Source organism: Lytechinus variegatus, chromosome 11 (genome assembly GCF_018143015.1).
Source record: "Lytechinus variegatus isolate NC3 chromosome 11, Lvar_3.0, whole genome shotgun sequence".
In the NCBI taxonomy this organism is placed as follows: domain Eukaryota; kingdom Metazoa; phylum Echinodermata; class Echinoidea; order Temnopleuroida; family Toxopneustidae; genus Lytechinus; species Lytechinus variegatus.
In genome coordinates, this window is record NC_054750.1 from 10315142 (window position 1) to 10341033 (window position 25892).

The 25892-nt window shown below is 37.8% G+C and overlaps 1 protein-coding gene across 1 annotated transcript in view; it reads left to right on the forward strand.

Moving 5' to 3' along the window:
- Positions 1-24030, forward strand: part of LOC121423601 (FRAS1-related extracellular matrix protein 1-like) — a 30919-nt gene extending 6889 nt beyond the window's left edge. The window contains exons 2-11 of the mRNA XM_041618985.1: positions 2430-2747; positions 5404-7625; positions 11317-13890; positions 14585-14937; positions 15308-16338; positions 16912-17064; positions 17616-17814; positions 20782-20866; positions 21065-21150; positions 21947-24030. Of these exons, the coding sequence (XP_041474919.1) occupies positions 2517-2747; positions 5404-7625; positions 11317-13890; positions 14585-14937; positions 15308-16338; positions 16912-17064; positions 17616-17814; positions 20782-20866; positions 21065-21150; positions 21947-22149 (7137 nt within the window). The 5' untranslated portion in view covers positions 2430-2516 and the 3' untranslated portion in view covers positions 22150-24030. The remainder of the gene's footprint in view (positions 1-2429; positions 2748-5403; positions 7626-11316; positions 13891-14584; positions 14938-15307; positions 16339-16911; positions 17065-17615; positions 17815-20781; positions 20867-21064; positions 21151-21946) is intronic.
- Positions 24031-25892: the final 1862 nt, after the last annotated feature.

A 25892-nucleotide genomic window follows, 5' to 3' on the forward strand; every position in this document is an offset into this window, starting at 1 on the left:
GAATGCTAATTTTTCATGAGAGTATTAATTTTTACATTTCTAACAAAAGTCTACAAAATTTGCAAAAATATACTTAATTTCTTATGTATTTTTTTTGAATTTCTTATGTATTTCTGTTTTCGAACCTTTGTTTTTTTCCAGTTAACATTGATGGGGAACCTTTTGCGAACATAAATAGCATAAATGAATACATTTGCATTGACTTTGTAAACAGAATCATGTTTTTGAGCAATTTTGGGTCTGACAGTTGACTTGCACTTACAAAATGTTGCATAATTCTGGAACCACGCACCTGTGCATCACAAATTTGCTCCAATATGATGCGCAAGACTTTGTGTGATGCTGTATACATGACAAAATTTGTCGAGGGGGGTCCAAATTGAACGTCCCCCCAGTTTGATAAGGGTTAATATTGCATTAGGGTCCTTCAATTGGCCTTAAATGCACACACGGACCTAACTGAGAGACAAAATAAGCATTGTATACACAATACATGTTCAAAAGAGTGTGAAATACTGTATTCATTTTTTTTTTATCAAATCCAATGTTTTTATTCATGATTATGTTTGGGTTTTTAAAGTTGGAACATGTTCCCAATAGCCCCTTCATTTTTTTTCCAATTAACCCCAGAGGCCCATGTGACATAAGCTTACAGCACAAAAAGGGACTTCACCATGGCATACGAATAACCTTATTTTGTAGCTTGGTACAAGTGTCTATTATACCCTCAAACTGGCCAACTTGATCTAAAAACTTCCCGGAGATAATAAACATTAAAAAAAAAATTACTCAGAAGGTGAAAAAACAAGCAAACCTTTCTAACTTCACCAGGCTTGTTGCACATGTGATGTCTGTAATATGGTAGAAGGCTGTTGCTAATGGCAATAATTTATATACCTGTGTTAAAGAAAATTACAATGTTTCAACTTACCCCGTGTTCAAACTAACCCCAATCTCCCCTATATATTTTGATATTTAAGAATCAGAAGTCCTCTTCCAAATGGTTTTGCTCAACTAACATTACCATTGTTTCCAATTCAAATTGATTGGTTTATATGATGATGATGATTAGAATAAATTGTAGAATAGAGACTGCCCCTGAAAATAAGGCAAAAAATGATTCTTGTGATCTCAAAAGCCTTCAAAATTGTCAGTGTTCAGTCAGTTTATGCTGATGTGCCAAGCCATAAAGTTTTGGTAGACTCCTAACATTCATTCAGTTAAATCTGGGGAGCGTTTCATCAATATTTTCGTCCGACAAGTTGTCAGATCTGACAACTTTCCTGGATTCTGATTGGTTGAGAAGCACTATTACTATAGTAACTGTCGGATAAAACAGGACTTGTCGGATAAAATGTCCGACAAGTCCTTTCATGAAACGCTCCCCAGTTTTATCATACCTATTCTAGTTCAGACATGCATTGCATACACTTCAAATTGACTTTTCACTGTGTCTCATATTATGCAATACAGTGCATTGTGGGTGGGCTTAAAATGAAAAGAGAATCCGCTCACAGGAATCATGCTTTCTATTGCACTTTGTTTTGAGATTTGTATTTGTGATTGTAGTTTAGGAAAAAATGTTTGAATATACAACAGGGTCTTTTAATAGAAAGGTTAACAATTAATCGTACGCTTGATTTTCATGATTACTTATACATTGTAATCAATATAATCATAAAAAATGTTCTACAATCATTGCTAAGCTTTGTGTACAAGCCCCAGGTGGGTGTTTCATAAAGCTGTTTGGAAGTTAAGAGCGACTTAAAGAACGACTGGTGAACCTTTCTTATGCGCTAAACCATCGCCAATGAAAACATCATTTACCAGAAGAAAGGATCACCAGTTGCTTATGAACAGCTTTATGAAACAGCCCCCAGGTTATGAGTAAACTCAGTTTGCTGAACTACACACAATTCTTGACCTTACACTGACATGGTTAGGCAGGATATTTGTATTTCCTCTCGATAGAGATTCCATTTGCAATACGTGATGGAAACCAAGAGGAAATGAATAGTTCAGAGTAACATAAAGCTGAGCGATTGATTATTAAGATGATTTTTGTGATTTTTCTTACATAATAATCAATGCAATCAGTCATAGAAATCAGCCTGATAATCAATCTTTTAGCTGTATGAAATGAGGCCTTGATGAGATTTGTGAAAGGGGACAAGTAGGTCGGGTATCATCAGATATTATACTGGAATGTAGGATAGGACAATGCATCTTTTTATGTGCTGCTGCCAGAAAAGCAATTTATGTTCAATATTTTTCAAATGTATAGATTTTGAAGTGTTCATTACTTCATTGTAAACTGTGTCATTTTTACTAGATGTTCTGTGTGATTGTAATTAGATAGAGGAAATTGATATTGCAATATTCCAGTGTTAAAACTAATTACCTGTGTTATATTTTCATATTGGCTACAGATTCCTTGGCTGGCATTTGATGTCTGAGTGTGCGTCACCGCATCTCTGGGCTTCCACCCTCCTTGGACACACAGCGAAGCAGTCAGGATGGATGGTGTAAAAACCACCATCACTCTCCTTCTATTCCTGGGCCTTACATGCAATGTAATTGGTCAGTTAGTGAGGGTGAACTCTGGACTGGAGGTTCCTATTGGTCGATCAGTAAGCCTTGATCAGGATGACCTCGTGTTTGAACCGGTAGAAGAAGGGGAGCAGTGTAAGGTTGAGGTAGCTCTGAACGAACCTTACTACCAGAAAGTTGGCCTTCTACAACCAGAGGTAAGCATCTCTAATCTTTCATATTCCTGGGGGCCTGTGTTATGAAAAGGTCATTTGAGCACAGCTTTTGAACATCAAATGCAAATCTGAAATATGCATTTTTGATCAATTTGCTTGAATCAAGTTGATGTGGCACTCAGTGAACGTTACTACTTGAACTTAAAGTTGGTCTTTGTGACCCAGGGGTAGTCAGTCTCTTTTATATTCATGAGAATCGTTTCATGAAACTTTAATTTAAACAGAAATTCTCAAAATCGATTGAAAATCCTAAATGTGCACTTTTAATTTGTTTAGATATGTGTTTGATTTTTATGGGTAGCTCTCTAATTTTGATACCTTAGTCCTTGGACATAAACATGTATGTAAACCTTTATTTGACTATTTTTATTGAAAACTGCACTTGACGTAAGCTATCCCTATGCAACTATGTCTTGGACAATAATATACTTTTCTTTGATAGCCTTAGTAGAATGTGGTACTTACATGTACCTCAAGGATTAGATATTTGATGTAGTTTGATGATTTAGATCAGTGGATCTAAAGTCCCTTTAACCCTATCTAGGCCGGGGGGGGGGCTCCAAGGCCCTCCTCAACGAGTCGTGCGATATTTTTGCCGCGCAAATTTTTTTGACCGCGCTGCTCGTTGACTTTTTACTTTCAAGTCTTTCTCAACTTTTGAGACCAATTTTGCATCATCTGGGTACGCTGTCTCGAAATTATGCAACGTTTATATGTAAGTGCGTGTCAGACCAAAAATTACTAAAAACATGATTTTGTATACAAAGTCAATGTAAATTGTGTTTTCAACCAAAAATCATAAATGTATGATTATTTTTAGTTTTGCTGTTCTAAATGTATGTATTTTATGCTGTTTATGATCTTAGAAATGTCCCCAACGAATTTCATTGAAAAAACAAAGGGTAAAAAACAAATAAATACATAAGAAATTGCAAAAAACAATATAATGCATAAGAAATTGGAAAAAACAATATAATGCATAAGAAATTGATCTGATATCACAACTTTTTTCGTATAAACTTGCTAAGAACACCACAAAGAGTTTCTATGCCAAAAATTAGAACATTGGAGCTTTATTTATGGAGTTAGAGGAAAAAGTATAATTTTGCATACTAATTAGGTATAAATTAGCATTACGGTATTACTTAATAACAATTCACATGAAATAAATTACTGTACTATTGTGTAGATTATATCCAAGACAACCTGCGTGTCAATTTTTGGCGCGATCACGCGGTCGGCGGCGGAGATCTCAAGGGGGGCCTGGGAGCCCCCCCCCGGCCATATGAACTCCCAATATACCCCGGCCTAGATAGGGTGAAAGTCCCTTTAAAACTTCAAATCACAAGATCTTTGATTAAAATTCCACCTCAATGTTAGAGCCACATAGTAAAGCATATATTTTGTTTGGGCCACATCAGTCAGGATTGTATCACTCTTAGCATAGTGGTGGAGAGTGATAGATTTAAAGGAAACAGTGATATTATTGAATTTATATGATGAGATGAACAGAATAAGGAAATGTTTCTGTCATATCCGTGTATTGTTCAGGTTAGTGGTTTTAAACCAATGGAATCTGTGGTTGAGGCTTGTTACAGAATGATTTTAGGAGTGGGCTGATATAATTACCACATTATTGTAAAAAAAAAGGGATTAGAAACAGTAACCTTAACTTAGCAAGTTATTGTCTCACTTTCATTACCAGCAGACATACAATGTACCTTAGCAATAGATGTAGGAAATGTCAAGGTATTTCCTTCATATATTATTTCCTGTTTCCTCAACGTTATTACTATTGAATTAGAAACCCACTATTATACAAAGTGAAAATCAGGGGAAAAACATTTCCTGTTAAACCTACTAATCAGGTTTGAGGTTTTATCATTTACTTTACAGACATTCATCAACTATTTCTTTATTTTTACATGTAGACTTGTATCAAAATTGTAATGATATTGATATCAATTTAATTCTGTGAATTTATCCATTAAGATAAAATGCAATATCCTTTTGTAATTCTCCCTTGAAAAAAAGGTCACTTTACTCTCTAATGTTGGTTTTTAAGGGAAATTTAACACTTACATGTACATGTATGAGGTGCTTTCATCTACAGATTTTCTTAGTTCCTATGAGTATGATGAATATGACCAACAGCTGTTATGTAATTGATGTAGTATACTCCTTGATATGGTAAAGACATATACCACTGCTACAGATTAATTAGGTGAGACCCAAAGATGTTGCTTTATTACAAGGATTTCTATTGCTCCCCATAAAGCCTTGTGTCAGAAAATTATAATTCTACTTCCCTTGAAACCTCAAGAGAGACAAGAAATACACTATTTATGATGTAAGTGTATTTCGCTATCACCCAGTGAATTAGATCATGTATACAATGTGAAAAATAAGTTAGAAAAAAAAAGCTTGGAACCAGCAGGCCATTACCGGTCCATGGCACAGTTATGATGACATCGGGGCAAATATACCTAAGCCCAGAATGGAATGTTGAAGGGATGCTGTGGAATATACCCAGTTACTTTAACAAATCCTTTTTTATGCAAAATTGAATATGCAGAGAGTATATCAGAAAGAATCCATAAGTTTGTAACACTTGTACTCTCCCTCTATTTCTGTGCAGGTGTTTGATTGTGAGTTCCTGCCAGAGACCATCAAGTACACTCATTCCGGACTACCATACTTGGACCATGATGTGGTAAAATTACGAGTCTACAAGTTCACCGAGACAGACACAGTTTCAGAGACAGTTTACCTCAGGGTCAACGTCTCCTTGAATTCTTATCAAACTGTGAGGCCGATGGGACCACTTCAAGTTGACCGCTTCTTTGGAAGTTCGGAGTTGATTGACATGAGAGTTCTGGACTTGGCATACGAGCGCTACAGGAACGTGTCATGTATGGTGCATATCAACACGGTCACAAGTGGGTTTCCAAAGTATGGGGAACTTACAAAAGGAGAAGGCGAGGAGAAGGTGAGGGTTAGAGCCCTGACTGCCGATTGCTACGATTTCATGATGGGAATGATACGCTATGAGCATCTTGTGCCTCCGACGCCAAACATAGACTATATTCCGATGACTGTGACAACAAATGATCCATTGCTGATTGAAGGAACCTATGAGGAGGTGTACTACTTACCTGTGGAGATCACGGAAGCATTTCCAAATCAGAATCCAATTGCAGCGATGATGAGCATGTATGTAATGGAGGCAGATCAGTTTATCCTGACCACCATCACGCCCTCGGTGATCTCTGGTAGAGATGATGAAACTGCCAATGAGGATCTGGTGTTCTTTATCAGTCAACCCTTCGGTCCAGACGAAGGGTACATCGTCAACCTCGATGACCACACCCACCCAATAGAGTCCTTCACACAGTATGACCTGTCAAGATTGAATATAGCGTACAAACCTCCCATCGTCAGCTCAGCAGAGAGGCGAGTCTTTACGGCAGAGTTCACTGTCTATGATACTTACTTTGCGGAAAGTAATCCCATTAACCTTATGGTGTCAGTGAGAACCACTGAAACGAATGCTCCTAGAGTTTCGGTGAATACTGGTCTTACTATGTTAGAAGGACAGTCAAGGATCATCCGTCCAACAAATCTTCAGCTAGTTGACAATGACAATCTGAATTTTGTTAGAGCTAAAGTGGTTGGTGGACTACGCCATGGAAGGCTCTACAATAATGAACGTCCTGTCATCATGTTCTCGGCAGCAGATATTAATTCCAATAACCTTGTATATCGTCATGATGATAGTGACACTTTGAAGGATAGCATTGAGCTGAGGATCACAGATGGACGACACAGCGTCAGGACAACCTTCCCTATAAATATTCTTCCAAAGGATGACAGTGCCCCTTATCTCATCAACAATGTCCAGTTTGAACTCCAAGAAGGTAGTACAATTCGTATCACCCGTTTCTTGCTCGTTGCAGCTGATATGGACTCCAGCGATGACTACATAATCTTCAGAATCACTCAGCCTCCAGTGGCTGGTGAAATCTTGAAGAAGTTCTCTGAAGATGCGTACGGGTATCCTGTCACAGAGTTCACTCAGAGAGATCTGTTCCGTGGCCTGATCTACTATCACCATCTTGGTGGAGAGGTCTTCTTAGATACTTTCGAGCTGATTCTTCTGGACAACCAGATACCTCCTAATGAGTCACCAACACAGGTTGTGATGGTGAAGATTAGTCCTGTACATGATCTACCTCCAGAGAGGGTTTCTGGATCAACTCAGTCTCTGATTGTCCGGGAAACAGAGATTGCGTACATTACCAAGAATCAACTGCACTTCACGGATGCTGAATCAACTGAAGAACATCTCCGCTATACCATCACAACCCCGCCTTACATAACAGATACACACAGCCTTACTAATGCTGGGAGGGTGATATCAACAGTGGATGTCCTATCCCCTACTAAGGATCCCAACATGCCAGCCATTCGATCTTTCACCCAGGGTGAGGTAAATATGCACAACATTGCCTACATGCCACCCTTAAAGGAGATCGGTCCAAACCCTGTACACATCCGTTTTGTCTTCTCTGTCTCTGATCCCTTCGGAAACCTTGTCCTAGGTGAACTCTTTGACATCACTGTCTTACCTGTCAACAACCAGGGGCCGGTCTTACGTGTCAACGACCTCACTGTCCGGGAGGGTCAGTCCTTGACCTTAGACCCTGTGAAATTCTCAGTGTCTGACATGGATACGGAGGCCAGAGATCTGATCATCAATCTCTTGGAGCTGCCTGAACATGGAAGGATTCTCTTGAATGGAGTCAACCTGACTGTTGGGAACCATGTCACCATGTCTGACGTTGCTGCAGGTAGGGTCAGGTAAGGCCTAATACTAGAGGTCTCTTGTGACTTTTCTTAGTTTTGTAAGGCTATTTTTATGCTTCTGTCCTGTATGTTGTTGCTGGATTCATTATGTATGGGGTTTTCAGTCTGTCCTTTATTATATATTTGTACTGATACAATGCTGTCCAAGTAAAGTATGCACATATTTTTTAGGTCAAAGGTCACAATGGTCATGATATATCTTAAAACATCTCTTTCTTGTGATTACTGAAAAATTGTTTGTGCAGTCCATTTCAAACTTTGTTCATGTATATGAGTGAGCTTGACCTGATTGGATTTTGGGTCTTACGTGTCAATAACCTCACTGTCCGGGAGGGTCAAATCTCAAAGGTCACAGCTCTAGGTATTTGTTTTTCTGTTAAAAATTTTGAAAGTCAAGTGTGTTATAAATTCTTGGTCTGGCAGTGGAGGATATATAAGGTTTGACTGGGTGCACTTGAGAATCCATCTTTTTTTTGTTGTGTCACTGGCTTTTGTAAAATATGTCCATAGTGTATTAAGGAAATTTAACATGACACATTAACTACATGTATGTGATATTTGTACATTGCATTTATGACATCAGAATCTGACTCACTTTCAGTAAATTTGAGAAAAATCCAGAATAATCAAATAAAGATATTGGACAGTGATGATAACATTCCAAACGTGCTTGATATATCTCCTACAAGTATATCCTTCATTAATTTTGTCATGTATGTGTTCAAAATGATACATATAAGTACTAGACTTGTTTTGCACTTTGAACCTATCTGACTGCTAATATATCATGGATGAAATAGTAAGTATGTCATGAATATATCAAAGGAAAAAGTTAGTTTATATCTACTGCAGTATGATTTATTTTACATTTACGACGATTATACCCAAATGTAACTGTGACAGAAATTTTTTCGAAACAATTTTTGGGAAAAATTTATTTCTTAAAAAAAAAGCCAAATGAAATTGCTGTTCCAAGAATTTTAAGTGAAATAAATGCTTTTATTTTTCATGTGTTTAAAGTACTTCCTATGGATATTAAGTTACTGGTAGAGCATTTACCACCAATTCTACATGTATTTCCATTGGTTAAAGAGAGGAAAGAGTTATTTACATGCATACATGTTTAGACTTGGATCTTCTCTCTTGAATCTCAAGTGGGACATTCTGTAGTACTTTAAGTTTGAAACTAGTTCAGGGTTTGTATTTCCAGGACACAAGTTCATCAAGGTCAGAAAGAAGTAAAGCAGGAAGTAGACTTGGCTCACTCTATGTTTAGTCTGGGTTCATAATGAGGTTATTTCTGGCTACAATGTGTTTACATAGATCAGGGCCCCGTCTAACAAAGAGTTACAATTGATCCAATCAATCGTATTGACTCTATGGATATATATACGATATCCCACAGTGTCATAACTTTCTTCAGGACATTTGCAAAATATCCTTTGTAAACAAAAGAGAACACACCAAATTGTCAAGAAATCGATGAATTTATACATGTAAGTATACATCATACAGGGGGTGTATCTAGAAATATTTTATGTTGAAGTTTTTGGCCATCCAAAGTTGCGGTTGATTGGGTCAATCGCAACTCTTTTATGATTGATCCAATCAATAGTAAGTCTATGGAAATCCATCAGTGTCATATTTTCTACAGGAAATGTGCAAAAGCTTTGTAAACAAAAGAAAGGAGACATGTAGCTGTCAAGAAATCAATGAATTTCTAGTTATAAATTCATATCGAGAAATCATTTTTGAGCAAACATGCATTTTATGTGTTGACTTTTCTGGCTTTCCATAGTTGCAATTGATTCGATCAATCGTAACTATTTGTAAGATGGGGCCCAGGACCCCATGATATAAAGCTTAAAGATTGATTGTGGAGCTGATATTAAACATTGATCATAACAATAATCCACTGGAATCAATCACAAAAATCAACCCTATGATCAATCACCAAGCTTAATGTTGCCAGGCCCTGTAGGATAAACTACTATGTAGTCAAATATTATTCTATTCATGGAAGCTATTTTGAGATTTATTGTTATAGAGGGAGTCATATTGTCTTTTACTTTGATTATTCTGGCCTATTTATAAAAAAAAACACTTTTACTCTGTATATGTATACATGTGTATAAATCAGGGGCAGATCCAGGATTTTTCTAAAGGGGGGGGGGGCACATTTTCCGGAGGAAAAATTTGACCAGCAAAAAAAAACAAAAAAACAGGGTTTTATGACCAAAAATTAACAAACAAATTTGACAAGCAAGAAAACAAACTTTATAATGACTTGATTATCATGATGGATTTGAAAATTGCAAAAATTTAAATCACCGAAATAGCAGCTCTAACTCTTATTCTGTATGTTACATGCCCATTCACATCATTGTTTTCCTTTCTATATCTTTCACACCTGACTTGTGAGAATATAGAAGATTAGGTTATTCATTCTTAGATTGAAGTAGCTATGTGAGTAATATTCTTAAAGGGTAAAAGTTTGAAGTTGTTGCCGAGAGAATTTTTTTAAATTGCCATTGAAGCTTGTCTCACAAAGTGAAAAACATATCTGGGTCTGGTTTGGTGCATAATGATTATGATATATGATTATGAAGCATTAATTCATTCCATCTTACATCGTTACTGATCATGACATGACACATTTTTTTTCTTAAGTAACACAGCTGTATATTACTTTAAAATATATTTATTTCTTGTTTGCAAAAAGTTTAATTGAAATAATTACATAGGATTCATACATACCAGGGTTTATGAAACATATCCCAATTTTTGCCAGTGTCAAGTCAAAAATGAAAATCCCCAGACACAAACAAGCACTATAAAAGAAAAAAGGAGTATCAGTTCTACATGTATATGATGAACAGACTTTAACAGCATGAAATAGCCACTGGTGACCTTGTCTGTCAATTCTAATACTCTACATAATTGAAAAGATTAAGGTGTGAGTATGAGTCAGGACTTTCTATACTTGTCTCAGTGGTGGTGGATTTAAGGCGGTAGATGTGGGGGGGGCGGGCATTTTCTCTGAAAAAAAATGGACAAGCAAGCACAAATCAAGAAATTCATCACCACTTATGTGTGAATTATTTTGGAGTCATTATTTGTTTTGAAAAGTAAAGAACAAAATTATGAGGGGGGGGGGGGCTTGCCCCCTGTGGCACCCTGTGTCCCTCTGGTTCTACTATTACTAGGTGTATTTTAACAGTTGTTGATGTTTGCTGCTAAATCATTACAAATCTGTGACCAGCGATTTCCTAAATTAAATTTATCAAAATCATGCAATAAAAATCACAACAGGTACTGTAACTTGGTAATATTCCTGGGTCCCGTAACACCAAGAATAGCGCTCTATAGCTAATTTGAAAGAACAGTTCTGATTGGTTCCTAGTCGGTCTACTGAGCAACATGTGCATGTAACAACGATCTTGATAGGGCATTTCATTTAACGATCAATCACTAACCTTTGTGTTATGGAGCCCTGATCTGGTAACTATACATTATATTGGGGGTTTTTAAAGCTTGAGTTTTTGGTATTTTGTATTTTTAATTGTCTCAAGGAGATTTTCAACCCCATTCGTGCTGTTACAATAGATTTTTACCAGATCTGTGGAGAGTAGTAGTGGTAAACCTATGCTGATTGTGCATTTTCTTTGTATTTTTCTCTTTACAGCTACATGAGCGATGGTTCTGAGTCTTCCAGTGACCAGTTCACAGTGAGCCTGTCAGATGGTGTCCACTCCATCACTGAGATTGTCACCATCAACGTCATTCCTGTCAACGATGAAGTTCCGGCTTTGCTACCGGGTCTGGAGTCAGAACTGACCATTCCAGAGGGAGGGAGTGTGACTATAGGATCAGATGTCCTCTCAGCAACGGACCCAGACACCAATGACCTGCTGCTCCATTACATTGTAGTGATGCACCCCCTCAGGGGTGTACTGTTGAAGGATGGGGTGATTGTGAATAGGTTTTCCCAGAGGGACGTCAACAGAGGGAAGATAGTTTATGAACACACTGGTGGGGAGACGGGTCTTAGTAATATCCAAGATGTGATAACGTTTATCGTATCGGATAAGAGCATTCCATCCAATCCGGACCTTCCAGTGAAAGATGTCATCATCAACATCACTCCGTCTGATGATAGGCCTCCTAGGATAGTCTTTGGGAATCCTTTCTTTGTTAATGAGGGTGAGAAAGCACCGCTGACTGTGGATGTCCTCAGTGCTGTTGATCGAGACTCTCCATCGGGTGACCTGCGGTTCGTCATCACTCGCCAACCTGTCTGGGGCTTTGTAGAGAATGTCCTACCAACACCTGGGTTTGAAAAGAGTAATGCAGGTAAACCTATCACTTCTTTCACCTTCCAAGACATCACTGATGGCAACATCAACTTTGTCCAGTCACCGTCTTCCAGGATGGAGCCCATTAGTGATTCCTTTATGTTATATGTAACCGATGGAGAACACTCCTCACCTAATGTGACATTTGTGGTGAATATCACTCCTCAGAATGATGAAGTGCCGACACTGACGGTCCGCAACTTCACAGTTCACGAAGGGTCGTTCTTCAAGATCAGGACTGATACAATCAATGCGAATGACCTTGATATCCCGATGGATATGCTGATGTTCTCTATAGTAAGGGCACCAGAGCATGGCATGATTATAAACAGAGTGCCCACTCTTGTTGAGAGTCCTACACCAGTCTATGACTTCAATATCAACCAACTTGTAAATACCCTCTCCCTGGCATATGTGCATGATGGCTCTGAATCTACAGAGGATAGATTTGTAGTTCGGGTAACAGATGGGAAGCATACTGTCCGTAAAACTGTCAACATCACCATCATCCCAGTCAATGATGAGAGTCCAGAGATAATCAAGAATGCAGGTATTAGGATCAGTATTCGTGAGAGTCGCATTCTATCTTCAGTCATCCTGCGGACGGAAGATAGAGACACACCCGATGATTATCTCGTCTATACCCTGAACTCTCTACCAAGGAGGGGCACCTTGCAGCGCAAGGTTGCTGAGGATACTTGGGAAGACATCACTGACACTCTCACCAACTTCACCCAATGGGATCTCAATCAGAACTTGATACGTTATGTCCATTCTGCAAACTTGGGTTCCAAAGGCATAGACCGATTCTATTTCTCTGTTAGTGATGGTGTCCACTCAACAGGAAAACAGAACTTTAGGATCATGATCCAGAACACCAAACGAGAACCGTTGATCATCACCAATAATGGTCTTCAGCTTGATGAAGGCCAGACAGTCATCATTCCACCAACTATCCTATCTGCAAATGACAACAGCGGGCAGCTGACTGATATTTTATTCAACGTCTTGTCACCTCCAACACAGGGACACTTGGAGGATGTTGCCAGGCCTGGTATACCTCTCACAACCTTTTCTCAAATGGACATCTTGGGTCAGAGGTTGGTGTATAGACATCTCAGGGTTGATCAAATCAATAATGATGAATTCACATTCAGTGTGACCAATGGATATGAAGTCCGTAATGACACTTTCCAGATCATTGTTAATCCTGTGGACAATATGTTGCCAGTACTTATGGTCAAAGAAGAGGTGACTGTGGCTCAAAATGGTTTCCAGATCATCTCTCTATCGCAGCTCCATGCTCTTGATCCAGATACCCCAGCATCAAGTGTGTTCTTTGTCGTCACCCAAATGCCTCATTTCGGAACTCTGCTGATTGGGGGCCTTCCTATCGACCAGAGATTTACCCAACAGGATGTTGATAACTATGACATCTCGTATCGACATGACTTTGGACAAGCGGACACTGACGAGTTCTTCTTTGTTGTTGAAGATGGCACCAACAGGGGGTTCTTGAGTGGTGGCAACATCCGGTACGAGCCAGTGCGCTTCCAGATCAACATCAACATTGTGGATTCCTCGCCTCCAGAAATCATCACCAATGTTGGTCCCACCAAGATGCAGACAATGCTTGATAGGACTGGATTTGTCTTCTCCAACATGAATCTCCAAGCTGTGGATGACTGTTCTGCAGACGACGTGACATACTCTGTGGTGAAAGATCCCATGTTTGGTCATCTGGAATATGTTGACACCTTCCAGAGGATACAAGGACGTTTCGTACAGACAGACATCAACAACAAGAGAGTGATGTATGTGATGAGGGACAATGCCAGAGCAGCCAATGACAGCTTTATGTTTGATGTTTGGGATTGCCATGGAAACAGTTTGCAAAATCAGAGGTATGTCTATCATTGCCATTTGCGCTGTAGGTTATAAACCAATTTGAAGGCTGATGGTACTCTGTTGGCATCACAATTACTGTAGTACCTTTGCATTCCTATGCTTTAGGTGCCCATAAAATATTGGACAAAAGACAAAGCCTAGAGTATTATACATAGTAATGCTGTGCTTGTGCTGTCAACAGTCTTCTGTTCCCCAAATTCAGCCTTGAGAAAATTCTATTTGTTACATCTTAGCAGTGTAGAAAAATTGTTTTGTTATGTCAGGGGATGATCTTAATTTACACCATTCAGTCACTACCTTTTCAAATTCTTGTCAAAAGCGAAAAGACCTGAGATTCAATTGAACAAAATTTTAATAATATAATTAAAACCATTTCTAACTATGTAATTGTACACTAGCAGATATTAATTCGCATAAATATACTGAGCCTAATTGTGTTATATGCCACTGATATTGTCTTGAAAATGTACACTGTGCATTGGAAGTCAGCCCCAGTATTAAACATGGACACCAGACATGAATTAGTGCTATTTGCTGTGCTGTGCATGAGATAACATGGGCTAGGATATGAATATGGGAAATAGGCATTGTGCAGACTTGAAACATGTTCAAAAGATTAAGACAAGACTAGAGACCAATAAATGGGACAAAAGCTTTCTTTTTAAGGAATGATACTGTATCCTCACCCAGGTTTTCTATGCACTGGTCTGTGGTGATGTTCTCTCGTCCTCAGTTCATGGTCTGTGAGTCCGACGGCACTCTCTCCATCCCGATCATCCGGATTGGCAACCAGCGCCTGTCTTCCTTCGTCAGTCTGGAACTCCAGGACATGACGGCCACCAGCGGGTTGGACTACCAACCGAGCCGGGCCAGGCTTCTCCAGTTTGATCCAGCCATTACCTCGGTGGCATGGGATGCTGTCCTGATGGCGGATGACCTAGAGGAAACCAGAGAGCGGTTCAGGCTGACTCTGGTCGATCCAGTCAATGCGGTGATCGGAGAGTACAACAGGATTACAGTTGTCATCAAGGATTCTAAGAATGGTTAGTTGGAAATGCTGTCTTTACACTGGTTTCCATTCAGGAACTTTCAAGAGATTAAGAATTTGTATTCTAGAGTGAATATTTGGCAAGTGTTGGTACTACATGATCATTACGTGAATGCGACCATTAGTTATATATAAGCATTGATAGAGTCACTGCTATTTAGAAAAGCACCTTGGACTTTCATGTAAATGTAAGTTTTGGAACAGAATCAAGATTGATTAGCAGTTAAGTATGATAGTCATATTTCTTTACGGTGGTCATTAAATTCCTTTGCTGACTTTATAACATTACTATTTTCGTTGATGGAGATGGGTGATATTGGCTAATATTTGAAAAATGTTCTGTGTTTTACCCCTTCTCATCGTAGGTGTGTGCAAGAGTTCCCCAACTGATGTGCAACCTTCAGTGGATATTCCAGGATGTTGTGGAGATCAATCAGGAATAGTGGATCACCAGCTTGTTCCAGTTCCGGGAATACCACCACAGGATCCATACCCTTATAATCCAGGTACTGGGTCTAGTCCTTACAACCCTGGAGTAGGTCCGGATGGTGGACTGGGATTTAGACCTGGACCCTACAATCCTGGTGAAGGCCCAGGACCATACAATCCTGAGGCAGTACCAGATGGAGGAATAGTTGGTGGACCTGACTTGGGACCAGGTCCTTACAACCCTGGGGGACCTTCAGTTCCAGGACAAGGTCCCTACAATCCTGGTGGGGATCCAATATTTAGACCAGGACCATATGACCCATACCAACCTGGAGTAGGTGACCCAGTCTTTAATGAAGGAAGTCTTGTTGATGCTGACCCTGCAATCAACGATGGACCTCCAGTGCAGTATCCTCCAGGAGCACCTAGGGTTGAGCAACAGCCATTTGATCCTTATGCAGAAGAGACCTGGTACAGATATCCATTTGGTGTTGGATATGATGGCACAGATGGGACTCGCTATGAGGGACCATATGGGTCAAAGCCTGTTATTGTTGAACCACTCCCTGATCAGAACTGCTGCGAGGATGGATTAGTCCAGCTTGGGGGTGGAACAGAACAGGGTGGTCCTAATCCTAACTTTAATCCAAACCAGCAGGGCAACTTGTATCCGATAGGTAACCCCAATTCATACCCACAAGGACAACCATCTTCACCCAGGAACCCTCCCAATCACGGCCCATCAACTAATTTTGAGCAGCCATACGTCCCTCCTGGTCCAGGAGGCTATCCTCCCCCTCAAGGAGGAGTGGAACCTGACCAACCTCCAGTTGCACCTGATGGAGATGTTAGACTGTACCATGCCACAGTAGGGGGTGCTGGTGGCCAGACGCATGTTGTACCCATAGTACTTGCAGATAATCGACCAGGGCAGCTGGAGGAGGAATCTGTGGATCAACCACCAGAAGTAAATATTAGCCTTACATTAATTTGTAACGATATTCAACTTTTTTGATCTCATAGAAATTTGTCAGATGGTTTTAGAGGGCAGAGTCCATATGAAGTGTTAATATGATGAGGCAATGACTTCTTCATTGTTTATTTGACTCCAAGTAAACCCTTTACCAAGACCAGATGCTACACTTTATTGTGAACGGAATTCAGTATTTTGTCCTAGTTTAAACGTGTATCAATTATTACATCTGGATATTGGATTCTATCTAGCTTTAATATCACAATAAGGAAACAAATTTTCCCTCATAAGTAGTTGTGATACAGTGTTAATTTACAACGGTGGGGTAAAGAGAGTTTGCTAGATTTGACATTTTCACAACCCTTTCCAGAAGGAAGGAGGTACATGTACATGTCTTAATTCTATATATATAATATATAAAGTAGTTTGTTAGATTTCAAAAATGTTTATAATCTGCAATATATTGAAACTCCCATTTTTTACAATATTGTAACAGATATGTGTTCTAAAGAATCACATAATTGACATTAAAACACAAATGATATTTCATTTTCCCCTCTTGCACAGTCAGAAGTGAGCAATGTTTTTCTTCCGACCGTGGTCCGAGGGGTCCAGAGACCAAGACTTACCCCTGCCGATCCCTCAGGGGGCAGTTCCCCTGTCAATCCAAGACAGTTTCCTCTAGGCCAAGGCAATGCACAGGTGGCCTCTAACAATCAGGTAAAATTAAATACTTATGTAGTATTTTCATCTTTAAAGCCTTTAAAGATCGTTTAAAATCTTTCTTGTATCATTGAGAAGCTAAGATACTTTTCTTTTGATATTTTGTTCACCTATGTTTCTGTAGAAATGAGAAATATAGAAATATTTGATGACATAAGTAAATCAAACACTTTAACCCTGAAAATAGTGGGCTATATTGATGCTATTGATAGGATTTAGGGATGAATCTGCTACCTGTTTTATTTTTAGAGTTGACAATGGAAGGAAAGATTGGAAATACTGCCTGAAGAGTGATCTGCTAATATTGACATTTGATGAAACTTCCACTGTAATGGTTACTTATTAGAAAACATTGTTGACAGTGCTAGGTTGTTCTTTTGGTTTGAAGAAGTTAGATAAACTTAAATTAATAGTTTGCATTAATCTATCCAGTGAGGAACATGGAGAGGTCAAGATCTTTACTCAATGTATTTCATACATAGATTTCCTTACACTTTCCATTTAGTACATAGTATATAAACCTAAATGCACCTCTATCCACCTCCTAGCCTCCTCCAGATGCGGAGTCCCCGTTTCCTTTCCCCTGCACCCCGGCGAACAGAGGAGAGATAAGACAGGATGCGGACTCAGGGAGCTTGGCAAAGTGTGATGGCACGTACTGGGTGGAGTTTGATATATCACAGCTTGTGAGAGCTATCACTGGCACTGCAACGGGAACTGATTATGATAACGGGCAGTGTGAGGGAGGTAGGGTACTTCATGTCATTTTATTTATTAGTTTCCACTTCAAGATAAAATCATTTCATACGTAAAAAGTATAAGGCCTTTATATTCATCGTAATTATATTCATTATTTTAGGATTATTTTAGGGAAAGGTAATTTTTTAAAAGTGCTCATTTTCATATTACAGCACAAATAGCAGGGGTGTGAGTGTTTATTGTGATGTGTGATTTTTATCTGATTTCAGATTTTTCTTGTTTTAATTTCAGCTTTTTTTGGTTTTCCTCTGTACAATAAGTATGGGAGCTCTTTATATTTCAGGCTTTTTCGATACTCTTCAGTTTTTTTCAGATCTTTTTATTTGTGACCACTCACACCCCTGAAATAGGAACAATTTAAAAAGGCATAAAAAATCTCCAAGGTCGGTGAAAAGGGAGGGCATGCGAGGTCATGGACTAAGATGGCCTTGAATTTATACTAGCCTTGTTATCATACAATCAAACATGGTAGTATGCATATCTTTGGTGGGAGGATCATAGGAAGCATGTGAATGCCTTGTTGAAAATGATCCCCACAAAAAAGAAGTCTGAGTATAAGGCTTTTTCTTGTCTTCAGGGCCTTGTTGCACAAGACTTGCCATTGATTGTAACTTTAATATCAATTTTATCTTCCATGGAAACCAAGATTTTGTTAGGCTGGTGTGCCCTTTACCATTTGTTGTTAGAATTGATAGCAGAATTTACTATCAAATGAAAGTTGAACTGCATTGGTGATATAATCCAAGAATTTAAACTTTTGATCCAAATGCAAAACAATATTTGGTAAAGAGATTTACCTCCAAATATGACTCGTCTGATCCTCACCGGAAGTTTTCTCCCTGCTAAGAACGGAGACATAAATTCTCGGAAGTTTATATCAGCCTCCGTCATGGTTCAGTGAAGGTTGGTGCGCCCTCATGTAGATGGCTTCCTTTACTCCTCTCTCAAACCATCTATCCTCCCTGTCTAGGATCTCCACCTTGTCGAGGTCCATGGTATGTCTCGGTGATTCAATATAAATGTGCTGAGAAACTTCCAACGACAGAGCTCGGGCAACAATATTCCAAAAATCTAGTCTTGAGGGAACGTTCCATTTCTTCTATGTAGAATTCTTTGCACACACCACTCAAAGTTATTCCTTGGCATAGAATCCTATATCTGACACCAGTAAGGTTCTTCTTTTCAGTTTTGTGTTTGGGAGCTACAAGGAATTGCTTCAAAGTTCTAGTTGGTTTTAAGCACTCTCTCAAACTATGTTTCTTAAAGTTCTGTTTAAGTGCTTCGGATAGACCCTTGATGTAGGGCAGAACGACTAATCCTTTCGTAGTAGTGGTTGACTTTCGAGCAGGTTTGTTTTTGACCTTCAGGTTGCTCACTCTATCAATATCCCACTTGGGATATCCACACTTCAAAAGCGCCTTTAGAGATGGTTATTTTCTCTTCAACGATTTCCTTTTGTTCTATGACTATTGTTTCTGCTCGATAGAACAAAGAGTGGATCACACCCAATTTATGTTCTCGTGGATGATTAGATTAAAAGTTCAAATATTGGTCAGTATGGGTAGCTTTACGAAAGACCCTAATCTTAAGCGAACCTTCCGCTTGAATGATGGTCAAGGTATCTAAAAATGCGAGCGATTTATCCTTCTCTTCTTCCGTGGTGAACTTGATATCTGGATTAACGGAGTTGAGATGAGCGGTAAACTTTCAGAAACCTGGTGTTAGAGTGTGCTTCAAACCAACCAGAACTATGAAGCAATTCCTCTCCAAAGACAAGACTGAAAAGAAGAACCTTACTGGTGTGATGTATGTAGGATTCATTGCCACTTTGAGTGGTGTGTGCAAAGAATCCCACATAGGGAAACGAAACTTTCCCTGAAGACTAGATTTTTTTAACATCTTTGCCCGACCTCTGTGTCATCGGAAGTTTCTCAGCCCATTCATATTGAATCACCGGGACATACCATGGACCTCGACAAGGTGGAGATCCTAGACAGGGAGGATAGATGGTTTTAGAGAGAAGTGAAGGAAGCCATCTACATAAAGGTGCACCAACCTTCGCTGAATCGTGATGGGGGCCGATATAAACTTCGAAGAGTTTATTCTTCACTGCGATGTCAATTCCGGTGAAGATCAGGCATGTCATATCCTCACTGAAGAAGACTGAAGTGTACAGTTGAAAATTTGGAGGTAAATCTTTTTAACACATTTTGTTTCGCATTTGGATCAAAATTTTTAATTCTCAGAATTTACTACATGCATTTTACTATATTTGACAAGTTACAGGCCTGCCAACTACTCCTTTTTAAAAGGAGTTACTCCTTTTTTGGAAATTTTTAATATCCATTATATCATAGGGAAAGAAAATTCTCCTTTTTTTTGTCCATATATTATGTACAGTCATCTATGGGAAATATGCTGTGACTCCTATTTTGTAAATGAATCACTCCTATTTTGTATGTTTACAGGTTGGTAGGCCTGAAGTTATTTGATTATGGTAGTTTTATGCAATATAGCTCAGTTCTGATAATGAATATGCATATATACAGTACTATTTTGTTGACATTGCTTACAAAAAATATGCTCAAATTAAACTTTTAAGATTTTATTTATCTGGATTTGATTTGGGAATTTTCCTTCTGTTGGGCTGTATGTGAAAAATGGTTCATTTGGAATAATTTTTTCATGGAAATAATTGATTAGAATAAACATACTTGTAAGAATGTTTATAAGTCCTTTGTATAAAATTGTATAAATTGTATCAAATTATTGGTTAATTCATCTTCTTTGTCCCTTGTAGTACTTTAAGGCATACAATTTGTACCATTCAAGCTTTTCATATGATTAATGTGAGAAAACATAATTTGATATGATTTTACAATGTTCACTTCACTCTTACCATCAAGTGTAGCTTTACAAACCTGCATTCATTATTTTTTGTTTTGTTTTTTTTAGGTTGGAGTTACCATAACAGCAGATGCTTTTTAATATCAAGACATGCTCAGTCATGGAACGAAGCACAGAGGATATGCAGAGAAAGGTGAGTTGATGATAGGAAGACACAGGATAAGGGATTAGAACGTTATCATTGAATAGAGGGAGCTGTGATCAGAAAGAATTCTGGACCCTATGCAGAAATAGCAAATGTAGGATATTTTCTGCAACTGAAACGACCCTCTCTGTTTCAGGTTTTATTATTGACACTGTTTGCCTCCCTCTGTGTTTTGCATATTTATAGGTACAACAGTAATTTGGCAAGCATCTTATCCAAGAGGGAGCTCAAATGGCTTGGTGATTTACTGAATGGAGAAAGTGCTTGGATAGGTAAGAAACAACTAAATTTTATTCATTGCCAGTGTCTATATTGGGTGTTTATTACAGCCGTATATTATAGGTGTATATTATGAGTGTATATTTGATATGCACATTTCAGTTATTACAGGTGTATATTACAGGTGTGTATTACATGTGTATATGACAGGTAACTTTTAAAGCTATATATTAGAGAAAGGATTGAATCAGCCTGAAAGTTAAGTTGAAGAGTCTTATTGAGTAAATCACATTTATCTGCATAGGCTACATGTATGTCTATGGTAAAGCAAAAGTTCATGACCGGCCTTATGACTCCCCTTTAGATCCGATGATACAATTTTTTTTCAAGTCTAGAAAAGGATCCCAAAGGCATACATAAGTTGCAAATGAATGATTCTATAGCCTATTACAGGTAATCCAGGCTTTCCATTGATATGTACCTCTGGGCCCCATCTTACAAAGAGTTATGATTGATCCAATCGATCGTAACTCTATGGAAATCCATCAGTGTCATAATTTTTACTTCAGGAAATTTGCAAGATGTCTTTTGTATACAAAGGAGATCACACCAAATTGTTAAGAAATCAATTAATTTAGGGATATGCATTCATATCTAGAATTAAAAAAAAAATAATCATGCATTTTATATGTTGACTTTACTGGCCATCCATAGTTGCGATTTATCGGATTAATCATACTCTTTGTAAGACAGGGCTCTGGTCACTTGTAGTGTGTTATTGCTTTTCCCAGTCAGCCCAATTTATTCTTGTAGATGAAATTACATTTTCCTTTCAAAACCAATTTCTAGGTCTAAATGACAAACAAGTTGAGGACCAGTGGGAGTGGGTTTCTGGAGACCCAATCACCTTCTCGCGATGGTCACCTTCTGCACGAACATCCAACCGGCGAGATCGATATGACTGTACTTACATCACAGCTAGACTACGATGGTTTGATAAGGATTGCGATACCACCGCTAAGAGCTATGTATGTATGAAAAATGCAGAATAAGAGGGGAAGGGAAAGGGGGGGGGGTTCTTCGAGTCTCTAAGATGGGTCTTGAAACTCATTCAGGTTTTTTGCGTACTTCTTGATACAAGTTGGATCTTATAGATGAAGAGCTCTTTTTTTACGAGATCCAAGCCGAAGACATCACTCCATCAGTTATGCCCAGTGAAATGAAGTTGGTAAGAATAACTAAGTAAAGATTAAGAGATCTGGACCCTGTCTTACAAAGAGTTATGATTGATCCAATCAATCTCAACTTTATGGAAATCCATCCATACCATGATTTTTCTCAACAGGAAATTACCTCAATTTCCCTTGTAAACAAAGAGAAGTACAGCAAATTATCAAGACAATGACGAGTGTATGAGTGTACATCAAATCTAGAAAATATTTTAAACAAACATGCAGTTTAGATGTTGATGTTGCTGGCTTTCCATAGTTGTGGTTGATCGGATCAATCGCAACTCTTTGTAAGACGGGGCCCAGGGGTGTATTTCAGGGAAGAGTTTGTCAGTGATTTCCTCTGACTGATTTACTATCAGCCAATCAGATGCAAGGATTTCTAGTAGCTTATAACAATAGTCAGTGAATCATGTTTTTAAAGGTTGGAAATATGGTATCAAATGCTATTACATTTCATCCCAAATCAGATTGCGAACGGATCGTGAAATGTGCATCCGAATTTGTGGGTCAATGTCGGTGCCTTAAGTTTTATTATGCAAGAATTTTGCTCCATTCCATTTATATTTCATATGCCAGTAGATATGCTGCTTAAGTGCAAACTTTTGATCGAATGTCAATTAAGATATGAATGTTTTTAAATTTTGTACAAATCATGTCTTAGAAGAAGTAGTGTAAAACTACATGTTCATAAAATGGGCATTCTAAATGAAAATAATGATGTTCTTCCCTTTTCAACAAATGCAACAATCTTTCTTTTTTTATTAATATTACTTTGTCATGTTAGAAAGAAAATAACGGAGCCTGGAAGATGACGATATGTTATATTTCTTTAAAAACTTGTTCTCTCTGTCTCTCTTTTAAACAAATAACTCTTTCCCATGACTTATAACTTCTTCCATTGGTTTACTTAAAGAGGGTTATAAATCATGTGAATGTGTTAATATGTAGTAAGTTGTTTGAACAAATAAAAACGGTATTTCATCTTTGGGGGTTTGTACAATGTATTTACACAGACAGTTTTTTTTTTAAACAAAATATTTGGTGCTATCATCTATGTTCATTGTCAAAGAGGAGGCTGCTTCGTAGAATTTAAGGTGCTATTTGTTTTACCACACTGCCAGACAATCAATCGTCAAAACTTTTTTTACATAACATAATTATGTACTATAGTGTCATAAAAATCATGGAATGGTACTTAAATCTAAGCAATAACCCATTTAAAAAAATATATATTTAATGTAATCATGATGTGAATGTATTGTAATTTACATTCTTTGTACAAATGTTTTTGATGATTTGTAATTAGCCCTGAAGTTTTGTTTCAAGTTTTGTTATTGCCTTAGGCAGTATTAGCAGCTTTGCTTTTCAATGGATGTCAATTTGTTTGCTTGTGTGCAGAGTTTTAAATTGCATAGTTAATCCTTCTAGTTTACATTAATTATAATGTATAATGTGTTTTTTGTTGGTATTTATTTCAGATATATTTTTTAAAGTTTGTTATTCTATCCTGATTGAAAATAGCCACTATTCACAAAGTTAGTAGGTTAAACCATGACTTTAATCTTGCGGAATGTGGGATGCTGTCAATGTGCCTAATGTTTATTGATGCTCAGGATTTACCAGTACAGAAAGGTATAGAATTTCTCTAGACATGTCATAATAGTTTGCAGAATAGATACAAATGCTCTTAAAGTTGCAGTAGATTCTAAATTCTTGTTTTAGTTTTTGTATCTTTTATTTTAAGTTTTGGTTTAAAGAGAAATACCAGTTCTTGCAGTAAATACTGATTTCAAGAGAAAGTCTGCAAAACCAGGCATAATTGTCAGTATATCACCGAGGATCTAGATCTGGTACAGTTACATAAACTGAACTTTGTGAAATCTTGAAATCTACGCTGAAAAATGTTCACACTGAAGATCACCAACACAGATAATCGCATGTGGGACCGTGTATTATGATTGCTCTGAATGTCGGCCCGACGCTTGACCCGAATCCTGTGCTTATTGGCTAATTTCTCAGCAATTACACAATTTCTTCCAGAATCCTTTGGCACATATTTTTTATTTATACAAACAGACACTTTGGTGGTCATTTCATTGGATTCTGTACGAACTCATTTTGATATCGTTACCAAAACTGGCATTTACCTTTAACTACTATGACAGGAATCTCTCACAGAAGGTTTGATTTATTAACTCATTGGACACTTTAATTATTCATAATTTTCTGGTGGGAATAATAAATAGAATAGTTTCTTCATCATTAGAGCATGAGGAAAGAGTATATATAGCACAAGAAACATTCAGTGTAAACAATTCTTTGACACTCTTAGCTTCCCATATATTTTGTGGAAATTGACCATGGCTTGAATAAAACTGGATTTCAGAGTACAAGCCTAGTACTACTGTAGTTTAAACAATGGTTTAATCTGGTATACCTATGTGAAAACGGGCCTGTGTGTTTACATGTGGTGTTATATATTTTGTATTTATGTTAGATATATTTTGTACGTTTGTTTTTTTCTTCAAAACTAAAATTTAGCTGCAGGTTTTGTTGTTTCATCTGTCATTGCATTGTATTTTGTTTCCCCAACTTTTACGGTACAATGAATGGTGTTTTTTTTCCTTCGCCATCACACAAAATATCAGTAACTGTGAAGAAAAAACTTCAGCAAATTTTTATCAAGAATGTTGACATATGCAAATCATCACCATGCAGAGTGAATGTTGTTTATTTTTCAAGCATAATGTTAGTTTTAAATCCCAGCAGATTCATTTTCAGAAGATGGACTGTTTTAAGCACAATTAAGGACAAACTTGTTCAAAGTAAAATTACATCAGAAAATGGATTTAGAATAAGAGACGGAGACAGAATCTGAAAATATTGCCAGTACTTGGTGTTAACATTACACAATTTGGAGTATGTGGTACATGTAGCTCAATTATGTTGGTATTTCTTTTAACACAAATGATAGTTCAAGTATATTTTCTTTTGGAAAGTTATAAGCAAGGTAGCTATGTATCTTATGTGTGTTTATTTGCAGCTACCTACATTTTAACTCATTCACACTTCTCGTTTTTGATGTATTTGTTCAATACAGATGTAAACAGCCTTATTAGATTCTACCATTGGCGGATCCAGGGGGAGGGGGGCACAGCCGGCTCATGCCCCCCTTTTGAGAAGCAAAATTAAAATTTGTGTAATATAGAAATGCTTTAAAAGAAATACCTTTAATTTTTTTTTTGGCTTGTCATCAAATTTTTCCTCGGAAAAATGTTATCCCCCCTTTTGGAAAATCCTGGATCCGCCTCTGGATTCAACAAACGTATAAAGTGTGTACATAATATATTTGGTAAACGGGTGATGTCAAGAAGCAATATTCAGATCGTCTTCCCGAGCTCCAACGCCTTACGTCACTTACAAAAAGAAAAATGATCCAATTCAAATTAAAACATTCCTCATGAGATGGAATCCTTTCAGTTATTCATTCGTAATATGCATTGTATGATGTATTACATTGTAGCTTGTGCTTATCATTAAAGTGATTGATATTTATTACAATC